An 18,394-nucleotide genomic window follows, 5' to 3' on the forward strand; every position below is an offset into this window, starting at 1 on the left:
GAGGCGCAGTCCCCTGTGTTGTTTGGGCTGTTGAGTCTCCTCCTGCTCGGCGCCAGTGGGTGATCCTGGGACAATGCGGGTAGCCCGACCCCCATCCATCGACCACAATGCACACCTCTGCCCCCCCAGCACCGCACATCTCTGCAATCATCATTATCAGACACCCTTCCCGTCTGCCCCCGGGAGCACCCCTGTCACCTCCTCCTCTGGACTTGTCTCTGTGGAGGTAAACACATTAAGCCATGTAGGTGACACACACACATACATGCATATTATTCATGCGCACATTGCAAAGGGTTTGGTACATGCTAGGAGATCCTATCTGAGGGCCTCGGACACTTTGGGTTCAAAGTGCGAATCATTTATTTATTTATTTGAATAAAAAGTGAGTTTATTGAGAGAACAGATCATTTATATGTGCGCATATAGAGAAATAAGCTGTCACACTTAAATGACGTTGTTTGTGTTTTGTCTCTTCAGCGACACACAATACGGCAAAACAGATCGAAACGGTAAGAATCAAACCGCTGCGCCTGTCATAATAAATATGGATTCGGCCGATAATAAAGACAGCAGTCATGTGGGCACATCCCATCTGTTGTCAGGCAAGTCTGGAAAGTGATGGGCAAGAGCGCTGGATGGATAAAAGAGGGTGGAAACCGCCGTGTTGAATATTAAAAGGCAGAAAACTGGTGATGCTCGTCCCACCTGGAAACCAAACGTCCAGAGGGCGGCAGCAGCGCGCTCCCGTCTGACTTGGGACATACTGGCCTCTCTCTCTCTCTCTCTCTCCCTGTGTTAAGTCTTTCAGGCACATTTTTTATACGTTAAAAAAAAAAATCCCTAATCTGAACCAGCTCCATCTACAACCGACATATCCGGTGAGTGGTTGAAGTGTCGCCCTTGGGACTATCCCACGCAGCCCCCTCCCAAGCCAAACCATCCTGAGTAATCATGATGACAAATGCACAAATGTTATATTACCAGAAGAAAAAGGTGGAAATCAGAGTGTCTGTGAAGGTTCTGAGTGTTTCAGAGTGTTTCTAGCTTAAATGACGCACACATCAGCAACATAGCTGCTTTAATATGAAGCCAGTGTTAGTAAAGCTGAGATAACAGAGCTATTAGACGTGGTTGGAGCTCGAAAAGGACATTTGAGTTTACAATCATCAAATAAACTTAAAAAACGTTTATATGACACTAAGGGGCCAAATTTACGTCACTATCGCTCTGTTAATTATTCAGCATTAAACAGTGACGAGAGAAATTTCTTGTAAGACTTTATATGATGTCACAGTTTCTCAACTTTACCCTTCTGGCAACTTTTTGCCCCCAAACTTTCCTCCTTTCAAAGGTTTGTGTGTGTATGTGTGTGTAAGTGCGCCGCAGGCTCTGCTTGATCTGTTGTTTGCGCAACACACAATCACATTTCTTTTAAGCGACAGGGTGTCTAGACACACACGTGACCGGGCGCGTCAATGCGCACTGGAGACTGGAGACGGAGCAAGGGCACCCAAACCATCCGCCTCATTTACAGAGCGCCTCATACTCCCCCTCGAGATCGCAGTCGGCGGCTCGCTCTCTCTTCCACGGAAACTTCGCGTGAGATACGAGCTTGGGATTATTTTAACGCTCAGGAAAAAAAAAGAAAAAGGTTCGCCTGTGTGTTGAAACAGGTCGAAACGCTCGGCTGCTGGACGAGTGTTCTCTCTCTCGCTCTCCGGGCTTTAGAAACGCAACTGAACTTGGGTGAGAGATTCAGACCTGGATTTTTGCTCCCTGGCTCATCTCAACCCGGGCAGACCACATCCTCTGCAGACGATTGGCATATTTGGACGATAGCGGATAAACAAATAAATAAATAAATAAAGCCTCCGCATGCCCGGTGGAGAACCGCACTCTGTGCAGTTTGGATCACGGATTTTTGTGGATTAATGCTCTTGAAGACACGACAGCGAGCTTCGGTTTTCATGGGATAATTGCCATAACATTTTAGGCTTAATTAGGCCCCACGTTCTGTAATTTCAATCAAAGCTACTGCGAACTGGCAGAAAGCTTTTTTCGTTCTTTTTTTCTAAGGCAGTGTTTATTTGCTGAAAAATCTGCCTGGAGAATTTTTAAGGGGTCAGCTCACTGCTCTGGGTTGCACATCACCAAGTGAAAATTGTAACACATTTAGGCTCCGCGCAGCAGGGTTGCTCCCCCATTCGCTTTAACGATCACATTTTGCTAGGTTTTCGTCATCAGACACAAGTCTTAAATTCCCGAAGGTGATGGTGACTTATCCCCGGAGGAAAAGTTAACTGTCCCGTGAACCCTGCCTGCTTTTTTCTTTGGTGATCTGGTTTGCAGAAGACGGCGAAAGAGACTGGCGTATGCTACAGATTTCCTCTGCTTGTCCAGACCACAGTTTTTCCACCGTCTTTTCTCAGGCTGCTTATCACCGCCTGGACTCGGATCCCGGAATCTTCATGATTTGCGGACACAATGCTCGTTTTTTAGCCGGGAAACCCTCTTTTCGTCCCGCATGTTTAGGACCAAACGATCGGGGCTCGTCCGGCGACTCTGGAGGAGCCGTGCGCCCGTGGAGGGCGACGGGGAAACGGATAGAGGGACGCATGGCTCCGGGGGCTGCTGCATGGGCAAAACGACAAAGGTGGCCAAGTCCAACGCAGGGTCGGAGGCTGAATTGAAGGCGTTGACCCACTCGATACTGAAAAAGATCAAAGAGAAACAATTGGAGGTGCTTTTGCAGGCAGTGGAGTCCAAAGGGGGTGCCCGCAGCCCCTGCTTGCTCCTGCCCAGCAAAGTGGACGCCAAAGTGGGTCAACAGTCTTACTCTCTCCCCATGCTGCTCTACAAAGTGTTCAGGTGGCCGGACCTCAGGCATTCCTCGGAGTTGAAGAGGCTGTCTTGCTGTGAATCCTACGGGAAAATCAACCCAGAGCTTGTTTGCTGCAATCCCCACCACATGAGCAGGCTCTGTGAACTCGGTGAGTTGGATTTTTATGAAAATAGACACGTTTGTTTATTTATCTGTTTATTGGCAGCAAGTATTTTGAATTCTCTGGCCTTATTTCAGAGCAAGTTCAAGTTTAGATGCTGTGACATCATGTCAGAATTACCTAAAGAGCTAATTAGCCTAATTCAAATGACATCACCTCTGTTGGCACAGTTGTGTTGAGTTTCCATAAGGTCAAACTAGCGTGCTGAGGACCCCCCCCCCCCCCCCCCATACACCCTTCCACCTTCCCATCTTTTCGGAAGTGTGGCGGCATTAAATCCGAGTTTGGCATGTCATTTGACTAAAATAATAATTGATTGATTGGCCGTGTTGTAAAAACGGTTACATGTATCCTAACCGTATCCAAACTTAAAGAACATGCTTTATTTTATTTTTGGCACTTCAAATATGCGCTTTCCAAACAACAACAAAGCCTTTCTGCTATTTAAACCTTTCATAAATGGCATTTCCAAAGTGCACAGGGCTTTACAGTCTTCCAGTCTTTCCACAGTGAAGTTTTTCCAGGGTCTCTGTGTGTATGTGCGTGCACGCGCTCGCTCGAGTGCGCGCGTTTGCTTGGCGTCCCGGGCCAAAAGAGGCCCGTATCTCAGTTTGTCCTAGACGCTGATAGTGGCCCTTCTGGCGCCAGGCGGCCCCCCCCCCCCCCCCCCTGTTTATCTGCCTGCCAATGAAAGGCAATAGCCGCCCAGCCGGCCTCTCAGCCTGCCTCTCCAGGCGGAGCTGACAGACACAAATCTTTTCCCCCCTGAAAAATGACAAATCTTATCATAAAGTTTCGATCTCTCCCTTGTTTTTCCTTTTTTTCCCTCATGTACATATTTTTTTTCTCCATACAGAGTCTCCTCCTCCACCATATTCCCGCTATCCCATGGACTATCTTAAACCACCAGGTGAGCTTGCTGTTCATGCATAAATATATGCATTCATGTTATTGCCAGAAGCGCATTTGTTTTTGCATAACATTTCCATCTAAAAGGCTATGTTGCATTTATGAATGTTTGTGTTGTCTGCGCCTCTCCAGTGCGTGTGTGTGTAGGAAATGGCTCCATGTTATGTTGTGATTTATGATAGCAGTGGAGTGGCACGCCTGGCTGACTGGCTAGCCATTTCCAGCATGGCTGACAGCCAGGGCAAGGCAGTACAAAGTTGAGACACCAGCTATAGACTGACTGACTGGCACATCACCGGGGGCAGCCTGTGTGTTCCTGTGTTTGTGTGTGCGGCTAAAGGGGGGGGGGGGGGGGATTGTTTGTGTGTTCGTCTATCTCTTGTGAATCGCAGCACAGGGAGAAACAGACAGACAGCGGCGTCTCTGGAGCCAGCCAGTCTTTATCAGCTGAATTAATCAACAGAATGAGGGTGAGGGCTTGTGTGTCTCTAGTGTGTGTCTGTGTGTGTATAGCTGGGGGTGTCACTGTCCCCATTTCCCAGTTTGATGTCTTACAGAACAGAAGAGAGGCTCTGTTGTAATTTCTTCCACATCTAAAGCGTAACTGTTGCAACAGTGTTAATTGTGCACTTCGCTCCACACATCGCTCCTGCTGTCATTCTCTTCCTCTGTTCAGGAAAGTGGCATCAAGTTATGTCAAACAAGGCAAAAGTCAGTTTTCAGTGTGTTAAACTTCACACTCTAGCTAGAATAGTGTGAGATCTACATAATTTCCCATCCCGTCCTCTGTGTTTTGTGTTGTTTTTTTGCTCGTTTGCTCATCATCTTGCTGTCTACAAGTGCAGGAGTTAAACAATGACCAGTTAGGCGACCAGCCAGCCAGTTAGTCAGGAGAAGAGGAGAAAGTGGCTTTGAGTGAGTGGAAACAATAGGAAGTCATTGCAGCTGCAGCTGCGGTTCTTCAAAGCCCCCCTCCTCCTTCCCTCCGTCTTTGTCATCACCGCTTTAGCAGTGATGTTGTCCTTAAAGAGCGTTTTTCAAAAAAGTTAAATACAAGTAGGGTTGATCTAAAGTGTTGGAAAGAAAAAAACAAAACAAAAGAAAACAAAAAATAGCTGCAGCTCAGTCCTCAGTGCTTAACACTCAGCTGATGTGAAGTCTGCCCTGTGGAGTTGCAGTGGCGTCTCCGTACGAGTTCAGTTGGAGACTTTCCCCTGATGAAAGGAAACAAGAATGTAAATAGGAAAAGCAGGCTGGATGCACACAAAGGAAATGATTATACACCTCATACCAGCCTGAATGGGAATTAAATCCCCCCCCCCCCCCCCCCCCCCAAAAAAAAAAAAAAGAAAAACCCACAGAAAATGTGTGCGTGCAAGCAGATGTGTCAGTGTCAGAGGACGCCTCTGCGGAGCGTACCTGCTGCTCTCTTTCCTCGTTCGGTTGCGTTAAGCCTGCGTAGCTGCGGTTGTGGTTACTTGGAGACGACCCGTGTCTGTCTGCGCGTCTCCTTATTGGCAGAGTAGGGTGAAAGAAGTATTAATAAAACACTGCAGCATGGTGGAGAGTGCACACACACACTTGTATGCACACGGGACAAATAAGCTTATCATGCAAAAAAGTAAAAAAAAAAAAAAGCCAGGGGTTTTTCCCTACCGCCTCAGGGAACTGTCAGTCATCAGCTTGTTCGTGTAGCTGGACGTCATTACAGTTTTCTGTAGAATTCTCTGTGTTTGGTTTATCTGAGGATGTGGTAAATCCTCATGACATTCAGAGAAATCTGCATGGAGGCCGATTGGACGTTGCTAAATAATTTGCACGGAGCGGAAGGGGAATGAATTTTATGATGATGGTTTTATGATTCCAGCAAGCAGGACGTGGGTGAGGGTGGGGGGGTTATGCGTGTCATGGTGCCTGCCCACTCCAGCAGTGGCGGTCAATATGAAAACAGGCCAGACATAAAACGGTACCTTGTTTCAGCTCTGGGGAATATAAATCACACACTGTTTAGTTCCTTCTCTCTGATGCCCCCCCACCTCAGCCCTGTGGTCAGCTGTGAACTGTAGCCCGGGAGACCAGGGCAAAGCCGTTGGCAGCCGGTGAAAGCGAGGCAGGCTCGGGTTATGCCCGTGCATCTCGTTACCGTGACCGCAGCAGCATGGGCTGCGTTTGGACGGGCCGGGGTGGGAAGGGAGCAGCGAAACCGCTCTGGTTGGCTCTCTGTCAGCTGCTTTCAGCAGAAACACAATAGCACTCCTTGCCATATGTGGATTACTTCTGTAGGTGCAAATAAATATAACGCTTTTTGGCGCCTTGTTGCGTGCTTTGGAGTTGGGAAAACTTCACTGACCTTACACTTCAGTGAGAGTGGCGCTGACCACCGCTCCATACTGTGGTGGTGAGCATTGTTGACACAAAAGGAATATATCATTAATAAATCCCAAGCTACCAGCAGCAGTCTGCATTGGTCCTAGCCCTCTCCCAGCACATGCTGTGGTTTTGTTGAAGCTCCATTCAGGTGTCGTGTTGAAACTAGTCTACATTACAAGTCTTAGTGGGAGTTTAGCATTCAAATGCAAAGCGAAGGAGAGAGCAGGTCTAGTTTTCTCTCTTTCTATTGTGCCCATCTGCTGGTTCACCATGAAGAACATTTGGAATAAGCAACTTTTTGAGCCTTTTTTGAGCCCACTAAATGATTTTGAGGCTTGTTCTTGCATCTTTGACAGCTCTGTTTGCTTTTTGGCGTGAAGACTCCGATGTCGGTTTGACATTCAGATCTTTTACACAAGCCCGGTCTACTCAGACCCAGAGCGGTCGTGTAATGTTGGGTTATTGAGCGGGGTTTATCGTGCCCAGACTGAACCCTCCGCTCAGTCGTTAGCAGAAAGAATACACCTCTTTTCGGATCAGCAGCTCGTCTGTGCAGGGGAAGCCGGGCTAACGTTCCTCCTGAAGCAGTGGATTATGGGGGATTATCAGGGGTGTGAGAAGCGCTCCGCTGTAAGTCTCCTGTGCGTATGTGTGAGGGTGCGAGCTTCGTCGTCAGCGTCTTCATTAGGCATTGATTTCACCAGAGTGATTGACGGCCCTCGCAGCTGCTGCTGTGCTGTCTCCTCTCACTGCCATGTAAATGCACACACACTCATTCAAACTCTTGTCTTTCTCCATTAGATTCTCCAGACTCTGGACCTTCATCCAGTGAAACTGGAGGAACGACTTACTCGGCCCCTGTGGGGCTTTCAGGTAAATATTCCTACTATTACCCATTTTTCTGCTCTTTTTCTCCCAATCCATTCCACTTATGTCTTCCTTTTCCTCTTCTATTGATTCTTCCCAACAACCACACGTATTCCCTCCATACTTGCGATGATGGAGGCGGTGATTGTGGGGGCCCCTGCTTCCCCTCTGTAATAAAAAAAGCCGTTGAAGGAGGGCGGCGTATTTCTCCCACATCCACATAAATTCCTCCCTCCTGGCTCTTTGAACAACGCTCCACTCTTCTCCTTTTCCTTCCCCGTTCCCTCTCATCCCCTTTCTGTGTTGTGTTGTAATGGAAGACAAACACGCTCAAGCGTTGTTTGGAGAAGAATATGTTCTGTGTGTGTGGTATTGAGGGAGGAAAAATGCGAGCGAAAAAAGCTGGCTTCGACAGACATGAGTGTTTGTTTGGGTGTGTTTGCGCGTACAGGGGACGTATTTGTTAGATCCTCCTCCGGGCTCTGTGGGGATAAGAGTGAGACACAGGCGTCTTTCTTTCTTCAACCTCCCTGGCAGGATGTATTTCGAGCTTCTTCGGCGTTTCCCGCATAATCTCCCTCTGGCAGCGCAGCCTTCCCTGCCCATTGCCCCCCATCCGCAGGCTCCAGACTAAGATGGGTGTTCGCGAGAGAGAAAGAGTTTGTTCGCCGTTTCCCTGAGATTGCTCTGTGCTTTTCTCTGCTTTCCTTGGCCTCAGATGGTTCTCATTACCGGACCTTTAAAGCCTGTTTTATGTCAGTTGGTGTTCGCTGCCCGTTCCACCCCCCTCCTTTGTTTAGTGGTGGTGGTGGGGTTAGCCTGCTTGTCTGCCTGTGTGTGTGTTAGAGGAACAGAGAACCTAAAAATCAGTCTCTACTCTCCTCCGCCTCCTCTGCCAGACCATCAGATGGACACTAAAGTAGGCCCAGTGTGCATTAACTAAAGACACATTTTAGGCCCAGTTCAAGCGGTGAAACCCAAGAAGTGGAGTCTTAACAGGCCTCCTCGTACTCCCCTCCCTTTCCTTTTCCCCTCCCTCAGTGAAGTATACATGCCACCCCTCCTCCTCCTCCTACCCCTGTTTTCTTTCCTGGTGAGGGTGACATGGCATCGTTTCAGTGAATGGGTCTCCTCAGTAAAAAGCATTAGAGGTAGAAAAGGCCAGGCGGGGTGGCTCCAGTGCTCTGCCCTCATGATTTCCCTGGCAAGCCAAGAAAAAAAATGGCTAATCCATTCGTCCTCTCACTCCCTCCCTTCCTTCATTCCCTGCTTCCCTCTTTGCTCCCTCCCTCTGGGGCTCTGACAAAAGAAACATGGCTCTCCCAGAGGCCCGCTGCTGACCTTCTAATTCACTCACTCTGCCCTTTTTATGTTCTTCTCCAGACATATTTACAGAGAGGGAGAGGAGGGTGGCTCTCAGGGAAGGAGAGTGGGAAAGACTTGGGAGTGAGCAAGAGTTGTGCCACTTCTTCTTTGCTTTGGCGTTGTAGTGCAGTAATTAAGTGCTCGTTGTCTGTAGGAGAAGGCTCGAGCTGTAGATCTAATGCGCAACTGCACCTGAGGCGAGAGCAGCTGACAGCTTGACCAAAGGACACTCAGAGTCGGGAAAGAGGAGGCTCTTTCTCTGCAGGAAAAGCCATCCAGGCAGGAAGGAGTTAAGTGAGCTGTGACAGCGACAAGCGCAAATGCAAACTAGGCTGCCTGCCAGGCTACCAGCTCCAAAGCTCCTCTCGCTGGCTCACGTCATCAGCTTGAAACAGAGTAGAGAGGAGGGAAAAGGAGAGGAGGAGGGGTCGATGGCTGGAGGCCTGGAGCTGGGTGTCGGGGTGCTGATCTCTGTTTGAGCTGGGAGTGAGGGCTTGGATCAGGGGTTTGGATTGAACCAAGAACAGAAGAGAGAGATCAAAAAGAGAGATTTTGAAATGGAGAGCAGGCCAGGGTTAAGAGGGTGCTGGACTCTGAGTTATGGATCTGTAGGGTGTTAAGTAACTCGTTAAAAGCCATATAGTGCATTCAGTTGAGTTTATGAGCAGATCAGGTAGCATTCACATTGCCAATCATTCATTTTGTTAAGTTTAAAGAGGCTTGCAATATGTTGTCGGTTGTGAGTTTTTGGATTCGTGACGTGTGAATTTGAAGATATGGAAGTCTGGATCAGACATTAACTGTCAGCTTTCTGCACTTTATTGTTAAAGCCTTCTTTAAAGTCAAGTTACCGGCCACCACTGTTGATGTTCCCACTCTCTGGGATGTATAGTGTTGTTTGTGTGTCGGTGGCATGCCTGTTGGTGCCATTGGGGACTGACCCGGAGTGCCTATGTGTAACAGGATCCTGTCTTGCTGTGGTGACATGTACGCATGCACACACGCACACACATACAGTTTTTGACACATACACACAGGCGGGCAGATAGAATGACTTGGTGTGAGCCCTGGCACATGGCCGACTGTCACACAGGCGCTTCCTCCCAGTGCAGGTTAAATTTAGGTCCAGTTGTATTCTTATACCACCAACCAGTCACCTCACTCGACAGACAGTCGGCCAGCCCTGTAGTCAGTCAATTAGTCATCCAGTGAATCGGCTGGAGGTTTAACCTTCATCAGAGATTAAATTTAGTCCTGGCACCTTGGCTCATTAAATCAAACTAGTTCTGCTGTCATGCTGAAGGTCCCAGAGAAACGGCCCATTTTTGGTGCAAACCGAGGGCGAGATAAGGCCTGTATGTTTGGTATGAAGTATTAAATACCTAAGACGGCATCTTACTTTTTTTTTTTTTTTGCAAAAGAACTTCCAGCAATTAGGAGCTCAGCTCAGAAACAGAGCACCCTCAGTCTCCCTAAGCATTCCTGCCTTGTTTGGGTTAGCAGGGAGAGGAAAGGGCTGCGCAGGATATGACCTCATGTCTTTGAGGAAAAGGCGAGCGGACAGGGAGGCAGCTGAGGCCTCATCTTGACGGAAAACAAACAGTGGAGTGCACCGAAGGAGGGAGAAAGAGAGTAACTGAAAATTTGTTTTCCTTAAACCATGAGAGAAACGCGTGCTGCACCCATTACGGTAGAGCAAATTCGCACTTTCCTGACCGTAACAGGGTTTCTGTTTTGGTTGTACCTTCATTCCTTTTTGGTTAGATCTTCTTTTTCTAAATTTCTCCTTTGCCTGAACAGTAAGAGGAAGGAATGGAGAGGGAAAGAAGATGGCGGCTTTGGGTGGAGAGGGAGAGAGGCAGAGAGAGAGGTGGCCGGCTCCTCTGCTCTCTTCTCTGTAATTTTGGAGGCTGTGCGTTAGCCAACGAGTTGAGCCGAGCAGAGCTGGGCCGCCCCGTGCCGGGCCAGGATCTCTCATTACTCCCCACTTCCTCTCCTTGCGCGGCAGCCAAACCGCCTCTTGGCAAGGGACTTAATTTTGGTTTTGGCTGTCCTCTGTTCCCCACCCTGTGTCATTATGCTGCACAAATCGAAAAAACAGCGCACACAGACAGCAGAGGATAGAGAGGTGGGGGGTGGAAAGAGAAGAGGAAAGCGTGTCTAGTTTTTGCGAAGCTTCACACGCTCCCTGTCCTCTCGCAGCATCGCTTGCAGTTGAAAACATTTACCTACCTTTGCTGAGCCCGTTGATTGAAAAGAGGCCCATGCAGATTTGGCCATGAGCCAAAGCTGGAGGGAAGCCCAGAACAAGATGAACATTGTTTTGGTTTGCAGTCACTCTGTGGAAGTGGATTTTGACATTACCTCAATGTATGAAGATATGAATGAAGGAGGGAGGCGAGGGAAAGAAAGAGAGAGGCAGAGCGTGCGAAGTGGAAAGAGGAAGGAAGGGATAGAAGCCGTCTTTAACTGGATAAAAACAGGAATGGAAATAAGTGGAGACACATGCCTGTAAACCTGTGTGTGTGTGTGTGTGTGTGTGTGTGTGTGTGTGTGTGTGTGTGTGTGTGAAATTTCTAGTGTGACACAAAGTACTGCCGTCTCCACCCTCCCGCCTGCTCATTCATGTAGCCGGTTTGTCTTTTGTGTACTCAGAGTGGAGGGGTGTGTATTTGTCTCTCCCTCTTGCTCTGTCTCTCTTCATCTTGGTGACAGGCCCAAACTCCGTCGGTAGCCACATCTGTATCCTGAGCATTGGCACAACCACCCTCACCCACACACACACACACACAAAAGTGCACGCACATGCATGCTCGCTCGCAGACGCGTAGAGGTGTATGACGATTAATAACAGAGTAAGAATGCAACAAAAACCTCTGATCACATGCAACTGGCTCTGCTAGCTGTTTAGTTCCCACGGTGGGTTTTTTTTTCTGTGCCACAACAATGCAGGTTATTGTCTGCCCATCTGTCTGTGTCTGTGTGTATAAATGGCTCCTGAGATACAGATCCTGCGGGTAATCTCTCGACCTGTGCGTTTGCAAAAAGTGAGCCGATGACATCACTGCAGTCTGCCTGGCACCTTGTAGCCAACTAGCTGGTGTTTATTTGTCCTGTCACCCTGGGAAATCTGGGCTGCAGGGAGTGGCTGTGTGTGTGTGTGTTGGGGTCAGCTTGATGAAGTGTTGGAATAATAACTCAGCAGGAGCAGGGAGGAGGTGTAACACGGAAACAAGGGTGTCCTTGAGTGGAAAAAAGTATTGTGCTGCAATTTAGTGATAATGTGGATCCAGATGGAAGCCGCCGGCCGTCCCGTTTCATTACGAAACGGCCCTGTGTTTTGTCACAAGCCGCGGAGAACACCACGCCTGAGCGACTTCGAGACATGCGGATCGTGTAATTACGGCAGGAACGTCCACTCAAGAGAAAATTATACCATAGATGGAAACATTTGGGGGGGGGGGGGGGGGGGGAAGGCATGCAACATTTCTTCTCCTTATCTCTCTCCCCCCTCCGTCGTGGCTGGATGGTTCATGTTAGAGATGGCGTGTCTGCAACTCATTCTCTATCTGTGTTTCTGCAAGGAGTCAGATCTGTTGATAGCGAAACCGTGCCACTCCCCTTGGTGGTTTTCCTGCCATCGGGGCTTATTTATGTTTCCTGAGCTAGGGGGCGGGGAGTAAGACTTTGCATCGTACCCAACCTGCCACTCTGAAGCACCACTTCCTCTGTCTGCTACTAAACCCACCGCCTTTCAGTTGTCTTTCTTTCTTTTTTTTTCTCCTACTCTGCCTTTTGGTGCATCATTCCTTCTTCTTCACTCTCAATTTACAAATGGTGGCATTCGACAGACACAATGGGACACTTAAAGCAGTAAAAGTAGTTTCACTGCTTGATGCACGGTGAAAATGGCCGCATTAGTCATTTTTGCACATTTGCACCCCCCCCCCTTATGCCACTTCTATAAATGGCTTATATCACTTGACGTAGCATCAGTGTGGACTTACCGAGAAATGTCAAGATGCATTGTGGGTAATGCAGGTGACTTGCAGGATTTTCATTTTCTCATCTTCTTTCGCTTTCTTGTTTTTGCAATGTTGGTTTGAGTTTGTATTCTTTGAAGAAACAGTGCAATTGAGTTGATAAATAACATAATTTAGCCCAAGTTAATGGCTTTTTTTGGTTAATGGCTGCATGCTCTGCTGCACAACAAGTAATCAATCACAAACAAGTGTAGACTTGGTCGTTGTCTTTCAGCACTTGAGAAACGCCAGACTGTATACTGTCTATAATCTGTGGTCTGTGCTAATGTGAGACAACTGTAACACGCAGAACAGCTGACATTTCTGTCTCTTGCGGTGAAAAAAGTGAGCTGATCAGCCAGTAGTAGTTGTGAGAAGGCGGAAAGTTTGCTGTTGATTACACTAAAATCAATGAGACTACATTTCTTTGTGAACACGGAGTGAGAAATGCCAGGCTTTCAGGCGCACACACACACAAACACACAGGCTTGAGCATATACGTCATGGCAGAGAGAGCAAAAGGAATGCCTCAAGGTTGACCCTTGACCTCTGGGATAGACTTTCCCCCCTGCTTGAGAGAGGGTGTTGACTTGGAAAATAAGGCACCGTGAAGGGCCCTTTCCCCCACCCCAGTGGTGTTGTATCCTTTATGTCTTCCTCATTCCTGTTTTCAGCTGCACTCTGTGTGTGTGTGATGATGACAGGGTCATTACATGTCCGAGTTGAGACAAGCACAAACACACACACACACATAGCTCTCAGGGATCGATGCGAGACGGTTCTCAGGAGCCTCCTCACTATTTGCAGATGTTGAAAGTGTAGTTCAGAACAGAAGGTTGGAGGGGTTTTTTTTGTGTGTGTGTCCATGATGGCGTTAATGTGTAATTCTGTGACAGTGCTGACTTCTAAGAATAGAAACAACTTGGTGTGTGTGTGTGTGAAGTCAGACAGAGGTAATGATTAACCTTTGCAGACTGTGCAAGAGAAGCACCTAGTCTGCCACCCCCACTCCACCCCTCCTCCCTTCAAACTGAGTCCAATTGTCTCAGCTAGCGTGGCGTCCGCTCTTTAAGCCTGGGGACCATTAAAAACCACAGGGGAGCTAACACCCTGACCATTTGCCAAATCTGCTATTATGTGCTAAAAATGCTGCTCTGCATGGGATGTTTATTTAACAACATGTATTTATAATTTCCTCATATGCTGCAGCGGATTTATCTCCAAGCTGATGGTGCATTAAATACCAAAAATGAAGAAAAAAAATACAGCTAGAAATATGCTGATTTGCTCATAACCAGTAGTCACGTTAGCCCGTACATCCTGCAGCATCATTTTGGCATTCTTCTTAGTAAACTAGCATGAAAACTGTTTTTCTATTTGGGGATAGAGGGGTGGGGGGTTACATGTGGACCCCATGAGACAGAGCAGCAGACAGGGGCAGAACATAAAGGGCTGGGGTGACAGATGGCCTGAGGGCTGCTAGCTAGCCAGCTTATCTCCAGTGATGAAGTAGCCTGAAAGGACAGGGTGCAGACGAGCAGGTGGGGGTAGGCCGGGGCTAAGACTTGGACGGGCAGATGCACAGACGAGAATAAGACAGCCTTCGGAGCATTTCAGAGACCGTATCTGATGGAAACACGCTAGGACAGGCGCTCTGACGGCACAGCTTCGCACGCACCTACACCAGACGCACCTGAAATAGTGTCAGATGGTAACGCGAGGAGGCAGACTGGCAGACACCTCGCAAAAAATGTGTTAAAAATTTAAATCAGTTTAAATGAGTCTCGCCTCACGCTCAAGGCGCATCAATATGGGGGACTACAGATAAAGAGTGTGTCTTTTACCTATATTAATATATGTGTATGTGTCTGTTCATTTAATGTTCATCAGTATGATGTGTAAGCTCATCTGCTGTCAGGACAACCTGCGAACATACTCTTCTTGAGGCGGCACCCTAAGGATCTCGGCTGGTTTCGGCTCTGCTGCTTTGCTGAACAGTGAAAGTTGGTGTTTGTTTACCTGTGAGGGCCATTTGAGCTGGATTATGAGTGGCATGCACTGTTTATTAGAGCTTGGATCAGGCCTTAACTTAACTGTCCAGCAAGACGGCACTTGTAGTGTTCTTTTAAAAATACAGTGGTGCAGCTTTAAGCTATAAAAGGATTTGAATCCTACTTTCCGTGCTGCTTTGCTACCTGGCCTGTCTATTATAAGTTCCCTTTCCGTTTGTGTGCCTTGCGTATGTTTTATCCTTTCATCTCTTTTCTCCTCTGCGGTTCTCGCTTACCTGCAGTCTGAGCGAGCTTCTGAGAGGGGAGGATGACTAGGGAGATGGGGGAAGGAGAGGGTGGGGGTGAAACGTAGTTAGTGTAGTCCTGAATAGCAGGGTGTTTTCAGGCTGCAATGACAGGCTCAGACAGGCAGCCGCTCTAATGACCTCTGACGCCAGGCCCTGTCTCTCTCAGCAATAACAAACACACAAGGGCCCCACAGGTGAGCTCTGCCAGCAGACCCGCTGTCAGCTGTTAAGAAAGTCCAGTCCACTCGGTCCTCTTTGCCCATCAGCCCCTGTACGTGCAAGACTGTGTGACACCGGCCTGAGATACAGATGACACTTTCTGTCTCTTATCTCAAAGATGAACCTTTCGTTTCCTCCAGTTTGGCCTGAGGTAGAGAGCTAGGTACTTAGTTTCCCCCAGCACCCCACGAGGATGGATTTACGATAAACTCCCCGAGGCTCGGCTCAGACCAACTTCAAAGAGCTCAGCCGCTCTTGTTTTATGGAAGGCATGCTCCTTTTTTTTTTGGTGCTCCCTTCTCTCTCCTCCTGTTTCTGTCTCTTCCTCCGGTGTTGTCTTTGTCTCCCTTTTTTCCCCCCTTTTTTCTCCTCTAATGAAGGCTAATGACAGGCTGGGGTAAGTCGGCTTGGGCCAGCACAGATCCTGCCACATTAATGTTGCAGTTTTTCTCAGATGGGACCTTCCAAATTACCGGTTACATTCACAGCTACTGCCAGATTAAAGAAAGGGGGGGGGGGGGGGGCTGTGGAGTTGAATGGGAAGGATGGTTGCAACTGAGAGGGGCTCTGTCCATTTATTTTTCATATCTATTTCCCTTTGCAAACTGTTTTTTAACCTTTGCATGTCTCATTTTGTAAATGTGTATGTGTGTGTGTGAGGAAGACGGAAAGTATAAAAGATGGCCGAACAGTTAGATAGAAGTTGAGGCAATTATGCGATGAACCCCCCCAAAGGCGCAGGAGGCTCCTAAAAAACCACGAGAGGAAACAAAGTTGCAAAAGTAACAGTCAAAATATGTGAAAAGCCTTCCCTCCCCTGCCCACCCCCTCTTTCTTTTCCTCTCGCCCTCTCTTCTCTGTCTCCCTCTATTTCCCTTGCGCCTGACTGGCTCCCACTCTTCTCTCTGGGAGTAGCTGGGAGCCAGATTTCTGTGGAATAGAGATATGAAGGGTTGTGAGGGTGGCGAGGGGGCGCGAGGCATGGCGCAGGAGGCACTCTAAAGGGTGGTGGAGGGGGGGGAGTTTGGAAACTGGAGCGTGGCCAGCGCTACACTTTTTTTTACGCTCAAGGGAAACTTTAGACTGCAGAGGCCTAGCTTGTCAACGATTCAGACAACTGGGAGGTTTCTGAGAGTTAACAGCCCGCCTTGCTCGTCAGCGAAACACGGTTTACGTGTTTACGGGAGATGGAGCCTTCCAGTTCCTCTTGCCATCTCAGGTTAATCTCCGTCACGCAAAAATTCGAAGACGGTTTCCTATCATTTCCTCCAGTGGGGTGAAGCTCGTTGCCATCGAGAGAGAGACGGGGAGACGATCGGACAGTCGGTTGACGTCAGCACATTGTTGGCCACGCCGCAACAAAAATACAGCGAGCCAGACAGAAGATAAGCATTTAATGCCTAGATAAATATTGTACTGCGTGTGGACGCTTGCCTGCCAGTGTCTCAGAGTTGCTTTTCTTGTCTGAAGTCCAGGAATTCCAACATGGTTTTCCTGTGTGGCAGAAATCGAGGATGACAGTTTAGCTTTGGCTCTTGACAAAAGCAAATTCCCCATTTCCCAAACAGGGAATGAGGAAGAAACTGTTCTGAAGTAGCAACATTTTAATACGTTTTGGGAGTGTTTTTCCTCGACATAGTTGACTTTTTCTTTACCTCTTGATCTACTTTTACTAGCTGGCATGTTTATAAAACACTGTTCTTTTCTGGTTTTATGTCTCTTTACTCTCCTCTCCTTTCGAGTATTTTATTGCCTAATGTTTCAGTGTCATCGTGTTTTCTCGAATCTAACCCTCTCCTTCTCTTGACTCTTTTCTCCTTTCAGATTCCCTGGCATTGCAGGAGTCTGGCGAGCGGGCCCACTGGTGCGTGGTGGCATACTGGGAGGAGAAGACTCGTGTCGGGCGCCTCTACTCGGTCCAGGAGCCCTCTCTGGACATCTTCTATGATCTACCTCAGGGGAACGGCTTCTGCCTGGGCCAACTCTGCTCCGAAAACAAGTCCCCGCTGGTGCAGATGGTGCGGGCCAAGATCGGCTATGGTATCCAGCTGACGCGCGAGCCGGACGGGGTGTGGGTCTACAACCGCAGCTGCTATCCCATCTTCATTAAGTCGGCCACACTGGATAACCCGGACTCGCGCACGCTACTGGTGCACAAGGTGTTCCCCGGATTTTCCATCAAAGCTTTTGACTATGACAAGGCCGGCAGCTTGCAGAGGCCCAACGATCACGAGTTCACGCAGCAGCCTCGCACAGGCTTCACAGTGCAGATAAGCTTTGTGAAAGGCTGGGGACAGTGCTACACCAGACAGTTCATCAGTAGTTGCCCGTGCTGGCTGGAAGTCATCTTTAACACCCGATAGCAGCAGCAGCCTTCCCCCTCTTCTTCAACAGCCCTCACAAACGGACTACACCCACGTTCCTTGTTGTTTTTTTCCCCTTCTCTCCACGGGGAAAAAAAAGGATTTAAAAGAAGAAGAAAGTCTAAAATTCTGACGGGACTTTTGTTTAATAAATGACTAGGATTTAATTAAAGAAGCGAAAAAAATGTATTTTATGTTATATATAAATATATTATTAATTGTAAATATGAAGACGTTTTATATGCATCATTATTTATGTATTGTGCAATGTGTTGATGAGAAAAAAAATAAGATGCACTTTGCTTAATATAAATGCAAAACAAAGAAATGCCAAAATAATAATAAAAAACAAATACAAATAATATTTCTTGTCTGGTCTTACTTTGGAGTTGTGGTGGTCTCATTCATTCATCCATGTTTCCTTTCAGTGCATAATTCAAATAAGATTATTTGAATGGATCCACATGTCAATTCTTTAAAACCCATCTAATTTGATTCTGTCTTCATTACACCCAAAGTCAACAGTGGCTTAACTTTATATTACTGAGGGACTTTAATGTTGTGCCACGGATCTTAAAAGCATTTCCCTCCCCAGACGAAATGAGTCAGACAGTGACAGAGCCATAACTCACTGTCCGTGCTCCAACGGGCTCATTATGCCTTTTAAAATTGTCTGTTTTTCCTGAGTTATTTGGGGGATGAATGTCCCTCTTCCTCTCTGTCATTAAGAAACTGATGACATCACAGCCAGGAAGCCCTAATGACAAACTTCAGGAACCAATAAAGTCAACAGAGGGTCTGGTTTCCTGGAGGCGCAACTTTATTTAAAGGGCTGATAAAAACAAAAAGAATGCAGCATTAAAACAATCGCAGAAGAATTTGGTGCCACACCTAAGGAAATTAAAACTTTACTGGAAGATTACAACTTCACTTAGACATCTTCAGATATCAGAAGGGTGTATCGAGCATGCACTT

General features: G+C 47.7%; 1 protein-coding gene across 1 annotated transcript; it reads left to right on the plus strand.

Moving 5' to 3' along the window:
* The first annotated feature begins 1,518 nt into the window (after positions 1 to 1,518).
* On the plus strand, positions 1,519 to 17,781 carry smad7 (SMAD family member 7). Its single transcript, XM_085168386.1, has 4 exons — positions 1,519 to 2,993; positions 3,862 to 3,915; positions 7,086 to 7,157; positions 16,881 to 17,781. Exons 1-4 carry the CDS (start codon positions 2,528 to 2,530, stop codon positions 17,417 to 17,419), a joined length of 1,131 nt encoding a protein of 376 aa, XP_085024512.1. The 5' UTR covers positions 1,519 to 2,527; the 3' UTR covers positions 17,420 to 17,781.
* The last annotated feature ends 613 nt before the right edge of the window (positions 17,782 to 18,394 follow it).

The sequence above is a fragment of the Neolamprologus multifasciatus genome, chromosome 7, assembly GCF_963576455.1.
Source record: "Neolamprologus multifasciatus chromosome 7, fNeoMul1.2, whole genome shotgun sequence".
NCBI lineage: Eukaryota > Metazoa > Chordata > Actinopteri > Cichliformes > Cichlidae > Neolamprologus > Neolamprologus multifasciatus.

Bases quoted from the DNA above. Each gene is read 5' to 3' on its own strand.
- smad7 (XM_085168386.1), top strand. From the start codon at position 2,528: ATGTTTAGGACCAAACGATCGGGGCTCGTCCGGCGACTCTGGAGGAGC. The intron at 3,916-7,085 runs GTGAGCTTGCTG...TTTCTCCATTAG, and splicing joins GGACTATCTTAAACCACCAG to ATTCTCCAGACTCTGGACCT. The intron at 7,158-16,880 runs GTAAATATTCCT...TTCTCCTTTCAG, and splicing joins GGCCCCTGTGGGGCTTTCAG to ATTCCCTGGCATTGCAGGAG.